This window comes from Cajanus cajan, chromosome 5, assembly GCF_000230855.2.
Source record: "Cajanus cajan strain Asha chromosome 5, NIPB_CcT2T_4, whole genome shotgun sequence".
NCBI classification, from domain to species: domain Eukaryota; kingdom Viridiplantae; phylum Streptophyta; class Magnoliopsida; order Fabales; family Fabaceae; genus Cajanus; species Cajanus cajan.
This window is the reverse complement of record NC_138521.1, coordinates 61,660,864-61,673,827: the sequence shown is the minus strand read 5'-3', so window position 1 is coordinate 61,673,827 and position 12,964 is coordinate 61,660,864. Positions and strand designations below refer to the sequence as shown.

The 12,964-nt window shown below is 33.6% G+C and overlaps 1 protein-coding gene across 1 annotated transcript; it reads right to left on the bottom strand.

Annotated features, from left to right (window-relative positions):
- Positions 1-935: 935 nt before the first annotated feature.
- Positions 936-3,734, bottom strand: LOC109809234 (putative inactive receptor kinase At2g26730). The gene is made up of 2 exons (XM_020372482.3): positions 2,184-3,734; positions 936-1,743 (listed from the first exon to the last, which is right to left on the bottom strand). The coding sequence occupies exons 1-2, from the start codon at positions 3,457-3,459 to the stop codon at positions 1,076-1,078; spliced, it is 1,944 nt and encodes a 647-aa protein (XP_020228071.1). The 5' UTR covers positions 3,460-3,734; the 3' UTR covers positions 936-1,075.
- Positions 3,735-12,964: the final 9,230 nt, after the last annotated feature.

Below are 12,964 nucleotides of genomic sequence, written 5' to 3'. Positions count from 1 at the left end.
ACAAAAATAGCATTCAATTAATTTATATAATCTATAAAGGTGAAAATTATGGATGTCCTTGTATTTACACATCAAAAAAGACAATTAGGTGTATAGCCCGTTTTTGGCCACGTGTCAGCTTTAGGTCTGAATGTGAACAGAAAGCGACGGAACAAATTGAGAGGCATTCGCGCGTCCGGTTTCCAACGTGTCGAATCAGGAGACTCAAGAAGGGACAACAGGAAGAGATATTTTTCTTTTCAAAGGTCCAGGTCAGTAATCTAACAAAGGAATTAATAATGAATTTTTCTATTAAAACCTATGGTGAGTGATTTACTAATAATAGATACAAGGGATATTATTTTCTAAGCTATTGTGTCCGCGATACTAATCCTAATACAGGCAGGTACGTCGTAAACGTAAAATGCAGGGGAGAATCAGAAAACAATAATTATAGGGCAAAGAACGTATGAAAGTCGCATGTTGGGTACGTAAAGTAGATGTTTAGAGAACAAGTGAATAGTGATTAAGAGTGGGGATTTAGCGGTTAGAATTAGATTAGATTAATTAACGGGGTGGGGTCCATGGCTCTAGCCTCTAGCCTCTAGCACTCTGGTTGGGTCAAACGCTCTTTGTTTATTTGTCAGAACTCCCAACACACCCAGCCTGTCTTCCACCCTTTTTACTCATAAACACACCACTCCCCGTGCCCATGTGACTTACTAACACGTCACCATACTCGCACCAAAAGCGCGTGCATGCGTGCATTTGAGGTCAATGCTCCATTGCTCATAGGCCATAGCACCTCACTCACCTGCGTCATCAAATAACAACTGATCTGCTCGGCTCAAAAAACATGCTGACGTAGTAACATACGACAGACAGAACACAGAAGAGATAAGCTTGATTAATTTTAAATTAAGAAATGGTTGAGTTCGTTGAACTCCATGGTCTAATTTTAAAAGTCACACCTGTAAAAATGATTGGAATTAATAAGAGAGAATAGTTTAAAAAAATGAAATGAAATGAAATACATGGAGCGGGGAAAAAATGGACAAGAAGGGCATGGCGTAATTCACATAATATTTGTTTATTGTTAAGGTGTTTGAGATCTAGGTGGAGTCCTTGACTCCGGGGGAGGCGTGTGACCCTCTGATCCTTTGGAAGGATCATCGGAGGACTGGCGCAAGCCGTCGTCGGTCTCTCCCCGGTTGATGTCCTCAATCATGCGGACCACGTCCGGCATGGTGGGCCTCTGATCGGGCACCACCGAAACACAAGCCATGGCGATCTGCAACAGCTGAACCATCTCCTCCTCTATGTTGTGGAACCTCATGAGCTCCGCATCGAACACCTCAGCAGTCCACTCTTCGCGCACCACAGACTGGACCCACCTGGGAAGGTCGATTCCTTCTTCCCCCAGAGAGGCTTGGTTCGGCGCTTTCCCCGTCAGAAGCTCCAACACCAACACGCCGAAGCTGTACACGTCAGACTTGAAGCTCACCTTTCGGGTTTCCACCACTTCGGGTGCCCGGTAACCCGCCACCCGGTTGGATGGGGCTCCGTTCCCGAACAAGGGGTTGAGGCCAAAGTCTGAAACGCCGGCCTCCTGCTCCGGCCCTCGGAGGAGGATGTTGGAAGATTTAATGTTCCCGTGGACCACCTTCCCTGACACGTGGAGGCATGCCAGCCCTCTTGCTGCTCCTACTGCTATTCTCATCCGGCTCTCCCAATCTAGTGGTGTTCTCCCAGACCCTCTGCTCCCTGTAACCACAATTACAAACAATCTCAATCTTCCACACTCGCCGCTGCTATCTCATGCACCCTACCCTCACTAATCATTACAGAATGTTTGCTCCACAACACAACCATTAATTAATTCACTAACACCACACACTAACACTACCCAGCCCACTGCCCACATAAACGCTAATCATCTCACAATACTATTAAAATATTCCTAGCCCTCCTATTAAAATAATCCAATTTCCACAACAAATTAAATACCCACACAAAAACGATGCCAATTCCATCAAACGAATTAATCAACATTCAATTACCCACAACCAAAATGCCGGAAACCCAACAACAATAACAATCAAATTGCTTGAATAATTAACTACGGGCAAAATCAAGCAGCAGGGAAAATGAATCATTAATCAACAGAAAACGAATTAAGGATTTGAATCACAACAACATCGTACCGTGTAGCAGCGCAGACAAGCTACCCGCAGACATGTAATCGTAAACGAGCAATTTCTCGTCCTTGGAGAAGTAAAACGCTCTGAGAGGAACCACATTCTCGTGCTTAATCTTCCCCAAAGCCTCCATTTGCATCTCGAACTCTTTCTTCGTCACCACAACATCCTTAAGCCTCTTCACCACCACCGTCGTCCCCTCCTCCAGCACCGCCTTGTACGAGGTCCCAACACTCCCTTTCCCCAACACCTCCGCCGAAGCCCTCAACAAATCCTCCAAATCGAAACTGTATATCCCCCCTTCGAAAAACACAAGCTTGTTCCTCTCCGCCTCCGCCGAGCCCCCCGTAATATCCTCCTTCGACGACGACGTCCCCGCCTCCGCCGGCACGGCACGCGCCGCCGCAGTAGCCTCCTTCGGCGGCTTCGCCGGCTGCCTCCGCCTCCGCCGGAGGCAGAGTAACAGCAGCAGCAGCAACAACGCCACCGCCAAAACAGACCCGACAACGATTGCGACAATGGCGCCGGTGGAGAGCTTCTTGGACTTCTTGTGGAGCGGCGGCGGGTTGGAATTGGCGGACGGAGACGGCGCCGGAGCAGGGAAGAAGGGGTTGCAGGGCTTCAACGGCGGCCCGCAGAGAGCTAGGTTTCCGGCGAATGAGGATTGGGGGAAATTGGAGAGCGTCTGGGGAATGGAGCCGTTGAGGCGGTTATATGAAACGTCGAAGTCAACGAGCTTGGCCGTGATGCTTGGGATTATGCCGGAGAAGGTGTTGTTTTCGAGAAAAAGACCGGTGAGGTGGGTTAAGTTGTTGACGGAGAAAGGGATGGGGCCGGAGAAGTTGTTGGAGGAGAGATCCAAGCGAGCCAAGCGAGTTAAGCGAGTGAGACTCGGTGGGAACTCGCCGGAGAGGTCGTTGTTTTGTAGGTAGAGACTGCGGAGGAACGTTAGGTTTGAGAAATCGGCGGGGATCTCGCCGGTGAGGCCGTTGGAGCGGAGACTAAGGATCCGAAGCTGGCTTAAGCGGCCGATCGTGTCGGGTGGGACCCGACCCACGAGGCCGACGGCGGGTAAACGGAGCGAGTAGACGAAGGCGCGTGAGGCGTCGCATTTGACGCCGACCCAGTCGCAGGCGGAGGCTGAGGCGTTCCATTGAAGGCGGTTGGAGTGTGGGGTTTTGGAGAGGAAAGCAAGGAGGGCTTGCTTGTCCTGAGTGGGCTCCGAGTTAACTCGGAGATGGGAACTCAGCTGCAGGAGGAACACCAGAAGGAGCAGCGCCATTGGGTAGGGGATTGCGGAATCGGAATTAGCGAAGAAGATCGGAGGGTAATCATGTTACCCGGCGAAATGCCATAGGAAAAAAAGGAGTGGTGGGAATTGTGTGAGTGGGTGGAGTTTGCGAAAGAAAGAGGTTTTTGTTCTGTAAGAGACAAGCTATGTACTACTACTATATCACACTATCACCAGCTTCAAAGCTACCCCCAAAAAGAATTTTAAAAAAAAAAACTGAAATGAGAGTATGATTGTATTTGTATGAAACAGAAACCACTGTCTCTGCCAGCCACTGCTCCTAAAACTCCTCACGTTTTTAACTTGTTTTTTATTTTTTACCGCTTCCACGCGCATTTGTGTCGCGTGCATGCACGTCTTATTATTATTGTGGATGAAGGGAAGGAAAATTCCTAATATTGGCATGGCAAAGAGGCAAAACAAAAGGACAAAATAAAACAAAGCGGGTGTTTTGTTGCTGATTTGTTATAGGTTAGAGGCACATGTGAGATAAGATTATGGAAGGGATAAAACTTTAACCGAGGGCCACGGTGCAGGTAAAGATTGTTGGAATACCAGGTGCGGAATGGCTTTTCTTTTCTTTTCTTTTCTCTTTGTTTCTTTTTGGCTGCGTGGGCCTGGTATGGTTTCATGAGGCTGTTGAGGTCCTCGAAAAGAGGTATGTATTTTGCTTGCCTTGTGAATATATGTGGGATACTATTACTTAGCTCTTGATGCTACATAGTAAATAGTAATTTTCTAGTTTTGAATGAACGTTGAGTTTTGACTTGCTGAAATGGACGGTGATCAACCATTTGATTATAATTGATTGGAATTAGGAAATCGACAGTCGCGCTTTAGCTTTGATTTGACCATAACAATGTCACTGCAATGCGGTCGTATTAAGTACCTCGAATACCATTAATTTCGCTATTAATAACTTCAAATACGCGTTTCATTTTACATTCACAAAGTCTTCGATTATAATCAATGTTTTATAGTATAACGTAAAGCTTTTGTTAACTATTTTCATATCGCTTATTATTCTTTATTTTTTTAAAAAAATAAATTACTACATAATTCTCTCTGTTTTTATAATATACATATAAATAAATGAAAAATCAAGTCAGTCTATCGTTGAAAAATAGATGACGGAAGTTGATGGCTCTATTACGGTTTTGGATGCAAAACCATCCTACTAAAACACTAAGAAAGCCAAGTTTTATGAAGATCAGAGTCATGGAAGATAAGTGGTTGAGTTTATCTTACAAAATTTTGAAGCAATCAATAATGGAGTGTTTCATGGATAGATATTGGATTCTCATTTCTGAAACTTATCAATTCTTGACTTTACATCAAATTTTATAACACTTATGTAGATTGAATATAATATTCGATATGTTGAGGAATTCTCAATCTTATTGGATATTATATCATCTATATCGGTACCGAGATCCACCTTGGTCCCAGATCATCGGACCACGTCGGCAAGAAAAATATAACCCTTCTCCAACTAATGAGATAAACAGATAAGCACATAATCTTATCATATCACAACCAACCCTATATTTGCATAAGGGAAAAACCCTAATCGATACCAAGGTAAGTACATTATATATATGAGACACTCACATCAGCAAAGATTAACTTAAGCATCAGAGTCCCTTTTGTAGGTATCACTCCCATCTTGGAGTGACCAACTTGCGAAATAAAGGAGACTCACCAATCTCATCAGAGAGGTCGTTCCTAGACCAATCTCATATGAGAACAAATATTTTTCTCTATGATTAAACTTTGAAGAAAGTAACGTTCAATTTCATGCTATAACCTTGATCACTCTTATTAGCATCAAACAAGATAAGGATAAGTGTCTCAGGATCTTCATGGACAACTATGGGAAAGTTGCTTTTGAAATTTCTAATTTGACTAAGGAGGTTTCCCTACACTAGATGCTGACAATTTTAAGGTTGAGTCCTTTTTCTGGATAGTATGTATAACTTATCAATTTTCAATCTTACATCAAATTTTAAACACTTGTTTAAATCAAACATATTATTCGGTAGACTCAGGAGTTCTCAACCTTGCTAGACATGTTTCTTTGCAACCAAGCCTTGAAAAAAGTAACGTCCAAATATTACATAACAATAAAAGATCTTAAATGCGCTTAAATGACTAAATCTTTGACGATAATATTTTATCATCTATAAATACTTGCATTTCGCTTTCAAAAAGGTACGTTTTTACTTAGAAAGATACCCAAACACTCTAAACAACCACTAACTTAGTCATCAAAGTCATTTTTATAGGTACAATTATCATTTGTAATCTTGAAGACCAAGAACCAAAAACTTTGGATTAAGAACTTTTGAAAAGTGTTATTTCTTAGGAAGTATAAAGTGTAAATGGAGGAGTTAAAGCTCAATGTCAAGAACTTTAGAAAATTATTAGAGAATAAGTGGTATAAGAAGTTCAATAATGAAAGCCCATGAACTTGTAGTGATCTTTATTATTCATGTCTAGAGATCAAATTAGTTGCGAAGAGTTGAAAGTGTAGAGCAACTAATGGAAAGACAACCTTATAGTAAATCTCTTAGAAAAATTATAGCTTTCACACTTTGAAAACACAAACCAAAAGAGATTGGTAAAAGGAAAAAAAAAAAAAGGACATATTTATACTCATAAAATAGGTTACTATACATCAACATGGAATAAAGAGTTTTTATTATTTATGTCAATAATATGTCATTGTCTTAATTTAAGACATACTCAAGAGTAATTAAAAGCATATCGATATTAGATTTAACATGTTTAGGATTTAGAGTTTAACTCACCAATTCTTAGTAGAATGTTGAGACATATAGGATACAATACTAATATATATATATATATATATATATATATATATATATATATATATATATATATATCTTATAAATGTAAGAAAAAAAACAAACTCAAAACAGTCTAATACATGTATATTTTTTTAATTAATTAATCACATTATATATTTGATTATGTATATTCTTTAATCATATTATATAATTAATTATAGAAGGGTTTATTTTTATTTGAGTATGTTGGCTGAAGAACTACTTTGCATAATAAATTATATTTAAAAAGTAGCAAGAATTTATTAGCTCATATAAATAATATTTGAAATTTATTTAACTTCTTTTTAAGTAATTTTTTTTAATAACTATGTTATTCATATAAAATATTTATTAGTTTTGTTAATAATTAATTTTTATAAAAAAAAATTAACTATTTATAATAGAGTCTTTTCTTTCGATCACTCTTTTTTATGTACAAAATTTAAATTAAAAATTTTATTTAAAAGATCAAATTCAAGATTACTTAAATCAACAACTTGTTATTATTTTTTAATGTAGTTTTCATGCTTATCGTCGTTTTCTTTCATTAATTACCATCGAATTCATATTTATACTTCATATTTACACTTTTTAAAACTAACTAATCTTAGTATGGTTAAAAAATTGTAATTTTAATTTTCCTTCAATAGTTAATATATATTTCCAAATTTTTCTTTCCATTATAGAAATTTTAAAATAAAAATAACAATGATAATATCATTGTCGATTGAATAAATGATTTAAAATCTGATCCAAACTTTTCAGAACTAAAATTTCTTATTAATTTCTATTGATCTTATAAGTAAAGTCATAAATCAAATATAAATTACTGAATTTTAATTAATCATTAAATAAATAATGATGTATATTTTTAAAATATCAATATATTGACGTTTTATTTGATAATTTTTAAACCGACATCAGTTATCTACCATTTTCATTGAAGAAAAAAAAAAGGTGAGAATCATGGAGATACTCACACACGCCATTGCAAGCGGCATCCTGGTTTTTCGAATTTGTTGATCCTTCTGCTCTCTCTATGGGGGGATCTAAATTATTACGGCAACAGTGATTGTGTGAAGGAGACCGTTTATAAAATTAACTTTAAATTATTTTTACTAATTTGGTTTTTGTTAAATTAAAAGTTAATTTCTTTATGATTTAATTCTACAAATATGATGTGTATGCAGCCGCGTTAAATTTTGGGAACAATTATTCCATTATTTGAAGTGTCTCTAACGTAACGAGGAGATTATCATCACTATCGATAATTATTACTCCAAAGACAAAAAAAAATAAAAATTCTACAAATATGCATAATTCAAATATGAACAAATAAACACCCACAAGTCAAACAAAAGGACCTACAAAGTCTGCTAACATAAAATATTGTCAGAGGTTTAAAAAATCTCAGACTGTCAATTTTTCAATATTTGAAAGATGTAGAACTTTTCGTTATTTTATATTTTTTCATGTATAAGAATAATAAAAACGACACTAAGACTAAACTTGTATATATTATTTCAATTTTCACCAATTTTACCGATGGTTCATAACACTTTTTGTTTAAAACAATTACTAAACACTGTATTTATCTACTTTTTTCTTCATTAATTGTTTCATCATTTATTTTACTTTCTATATTATGTGAATTTTTTTTTTGTCAGAACTGCATTTGAATCCGTTAGTCAAATTGATAATTGATTAATCTATTAATCTGAAATAATCATAAAATTAGTATATAAAAAATCAATAAAAAAATTAGATGAATCAGTTCAAAATCAGGAAAAATCGCTTAATAATCAATCTAAAAAGTTGGGTTGAATAAGTATTTAAAAAAATATTTTATTTTTATTTTCTAAACTTTTTTTAAATATATGATAAATAAATAAATATATTTAATAAAAATTATAAATTAAAATAAATAATATTAATTTTTTATATTTTTTATAAATATATAATTTAGTCATTTATATTAATTTATAATATTTATATCATAATATTTTATATTATACTAATTTAAGATTTTTTTACTCTAAATATAAAATTGTTAATATATATTGTTATATTTTACTAAAATTTAAATTTAAATAGTATTAAAACTTTTACATGCACTTTAAAAAATAAAAATATGTAAGATGATGTTTACTTTTAATTTTATAAAATTTTGATATTATATTTATGTGATATTATTTTGTGTGTTATTTAAATATTATTGTTATTTTATTAGTATAAACTCAACCACAATTAAGTTATTAAACTTTAAATTAATGTCTTGATATGGATTTAATGACTAATCCGATTTTAATTTTTTTTTCTTTTGTGTGGAAGAGACAATCCAATTTTTAAAAGTCACGTTCTACGCAATTGCTTGCTGAAAATCAATTTTGCATAAATAATCGATTATCACCTATGGGAGAAAAATTTCCATTTATATTCTTAATCATAAAAAATATAATCACAACAGTAAGATTCAAATTTAAGTCATACATACTATTTCAACTCTTTGTTACTATGCTAACTCTATTAATTTTTCATGTTATTGACAGTGGTCACCTCTTTAGCATAAACAAAAAATAATTAATATGAGCTTAAAATCACAATTAAAAGTACCACTTTATTTATATAATAATTAATCCGATAAGAACAAGTTAAACCTCATTATATAACAAAAGAAATATTTTTTATTTTTCTTTAATAAAAAATGTTTTAGAGATTTTTTAATCTCTTACATGTTTTAATCTATATTTTTATTTTTTATTTAAATTTAAATATTTTAAAAAAGTCGATAATTATATATAACTCTTTAAATTATTAATCATAAATTTAAAATATAATTCATATCATAAAAAATATTTATTTATTAATTTTTAATTATAACATAGTTTACATATATATATATATATATATATATATATATATATTAAAAAGTACTATTTATTATAAATTTTAATTATATAAAAAAATTATCTTATATATTACCCATGTTACGATACACATAATGAAATAAAGAATTAAGGGATGTTTAATAAAAATATATATTTAAAATATATAATATTTTATTGTATAAATTTTAAATTAATGTATAAAATAGTTTTTAATAATTTTATACTTAATCTATATATTAATAATTTTTAATTGAAAAATTGAAACATTGAAATTTAACACATATCATGAGTTATTGAGTAGAATATATATATATATATATATATATATATATATATAATATATATTTCAATTTAATAAAACTTGCATGAACCAAAGTCACAAATGAAAGTATAAAATATGGTTTTTGTTGGAATATTTGATAAGAGATCAATTATTAATTACTTAAAAATAATTTATTATATGAATAATGTTTTTTAATAAGAGTTTTCTGTTTTTTTAATATTTAACTAGTGGTGGGTGTAAAAAAAAAACTAGTGCTTTAATTATATTGATTAACATGATTCTTAATTAAATTAAACAAATTATGATATCTTTTCCTTTTATTATTATTCAATTTAGTAGAATAAAAGAATAATTTGGTAGTTCATTCTTTAACTAAAAAATTTATTTTATTTGATTATGAGAATATTTATAATGAAATTTTCCACTGTATTCCAAATATTATTTTAATAGATAGAATTTGATTTTATTGGTGTAAAAATAATATTGATTAGCATACCTAAAAAAATTTATGTTAATTAATTTAATAAAAGAGTTGTCATGAATAATAACTGGTGGTTCAATTAATAAATATTAATATTTAATATACATTATTATCATTTTTATTTTTATTATATATTATTCCTTTTTTATATAATTGTTTAGTTATCATATATAATTATAAATAGACTAATGCTCTTCCAGAAATAATATGCAATCAAATCTTTTTCTCTATCTCATATTATTTTGTTTGTTTTCTCTATCTTTATTTTTCTTTTCATAACAGAAGTAAAAATTATGAAAAAGGGTCAATAAAATTTTAGAAGAAAAAGTCATAATTAATGCATTAAAATAAATAGAGATATCTATCATATTGCAATAATTGATTTTATGCAAGGAAGACGCTGATAGTTAAGTATGTAACATGCTATATTTTCAATAAAATAGCTCTTAACAAACTTTTTCTAAAGACTGCTACAATTAATTCTGTGTTTCAATTTTAATGATGTATGTATGGTTTTCTAATTCTAACAACTTTTTCCACATATCAAAATCTAAATCTAAATGGCACCATTAAACCACCATTAAACCAGAAAACATATTTTTATGTATTGAATAGATTAGAGTGGGTTTGAAAACAGTACTCATTCTATAATACATATAGTTGCCATTTTTATTTTTATTTTTTGGTAAAAGAAGGGGCTAAACGTCCAAAGAAAATAAAATTAAGCAGCACCAACAAGGTCTGCGGAAAGCAAAGAATGAAGGAAACTAGGAGAGGAAAATAATACTGCTAGCTCCTCCTCTATCCAAAAACTATGTTTAGCTAACCTATCTGCCACAATGTTGGCTTCTCTAGGAATGTGAATACACAAAAAGGATGAAAAATGTAAAGATAATTCCTGGATTTGTTGGGTAAGACCAAAGCAAGGATGGTGACGAGCACACCCTTCCTCAATTAGTTTAACTGCTTCAGCGGAGTCTGATTCACAAATGATAAGGCTTCTAGAATAGCGGTCTTTGATGATAAGAAGCCATTGATATATGGCCCATAGTTCAGCCTTGAGGATTGAAATGCAACCTAGTTTTTTGGAGAAAGCGAGTAGAAAGTTGCCTGATGAATCACGGACAACCCCTCCACAAGCTCCGATTCCATCATTTGACACGGCTCCATCCCCATTTAATTTAATGTGACCTATAGGCGGAAACCTCCAATGAGTATCTTGGTGACCACACAAAGGATCACTCAAAAAAGAATTATTTGTGTGGATGGAGACTATTGTCGTAACACGAGCATTAATTTCCTTTACCACCTGTTCAGATGAAGAGAAGGAATTGTCGAAGACCATTTTGTTTCGTCTAATCCAAAGGGAGTCTAGCGTGACAGCGAACAGTATTGGCCAGTTCACATGAGATGGCCTTCTTTCCTTTAGGTTAGCATGAACCCAATCATGAATATTATCTTCAGCGAATGATCTGGGCAGAGAACCCCCTGAAGTTCTAGACCAGATTTCTGCCGCAAATTTGCAATCTCTTAGGGCGTGAAAGTTGCTTTCAGTTTCTTGCATGCAAACCGGGCAAGTTGGATCAATCCCTAAACCTCGATCAACCCTTACTTGGTTTGTCATTTGACTTCCATGCACCACTCGCCATAGGAGGACTCGTATCCTTTCTAGGCTGTTCCATCTCCATATTGCTTTAAAGGTCGGGGGTGAGAAACTGTATGAGAGGAGGATGCAATTGTAACTGCTGACTTCGTAGTAAAAGCTCCATCCTTAGAGGGGCTCCACAGCACGACATCCTGCCCATAGCCATTAGTTGGAAGTAGGAAGTGATATATAGTCTCTAAAAGGTTTTGAGGAAGCCATGATTGGAGGTGGTCAATCTGCCACGTGCCCTGACCTGAGGTATATTCGTGGATCGTCTTGAACAGCTCCACCGGGGGGATGAAGGAGCTTGAATAATGGATAATTGGCATATGGTTTGGCAACCATTTATCATACCAGAAGCTCGCAGTTCTCCCATTATTAATACGCCAACAAATATGTGGTTTAATTAAGTCCCAAGATGCACATATATCCTTCCATAGATTAGACATTTTGTTTGTCTTCATAACCTGAGGTATGATTCCATTCTTACACTTGTACTTTGCTCTAACTACTTGAACCCATAACTTATGAGGATCTTGAATTAGATTCCAGCAATTCTTCATCATGTAAGTTGTGTTTACATTACGCATCGATCGTAGGCCTAGCCCACCCGCCTCTTTAGGACGAAAAATCTTATTCCAACCAATAGCATGGTATTTTTTTATGATTGGAAGACTCTCCCTATAGGAAGTTACGACATAAGCGATCTATTTCATCGCATATACTTTTCGGTAAATACATAGATTGCATTGTGTAAGTTGGGATGGCTGCAATCACAGGCTTACACAGAGTAAGGCGCCCTGCAAAGGAAAGGGTAGTATCCACATATAGTTGCCATTTAATATTTTTGAATGAGATGGAATATATATAATGTAACATTTTTATAAATATAACTAAATTCGGTGTCACAAAAAGAATAACGAAAATGCTGTAAAAAAATAATGAGAAACTATCTTACTATAGCATGTACGCGCAATTTATAAGTTCATAAATAATAAAAATAGATAGATATCTCACATCCACAATAAAAACTTAAAATCAATTATTGTCTCATAATTCAATTTTGTGAAATTATATTAGACCTTAATTCATATTTAAAATATGATATTAAAATGTATTTTATATTTATTAACAATTCACGTATCCACTATATTATTCATGCATCAAGTCCAATAATATTAGTTATAAGAGGTGTATTGAAAAATGTCAAGTCTCTTGTCAAATAGAGTTATTGTCAAAATAAAATATATAAACGAGAGGCAATTCTTATTTTATAAGTCAGTTAGTTCTAGTTCTATATTCTTAGAATAATACCACGGCTACCAGCCTACTAACTTGGATTCACGTAAG

Coding starts and splice junctions, on each gene's coding strand:
- LOC109809234 (XM_020372482.3), bottom strand. CDS start 3,459: ATGGCGCTGCTCCTTCTGGTGTTCCTCCTGCAGCTGAGTTCCCATCTC. Junction 1,744..2,183: donor CTTGTCTGCGCTGCTACACG/GTACGATGTTGT, acceptor TTGTGGTTACAG/GGAGCAGAGGGTCTGGGAGA.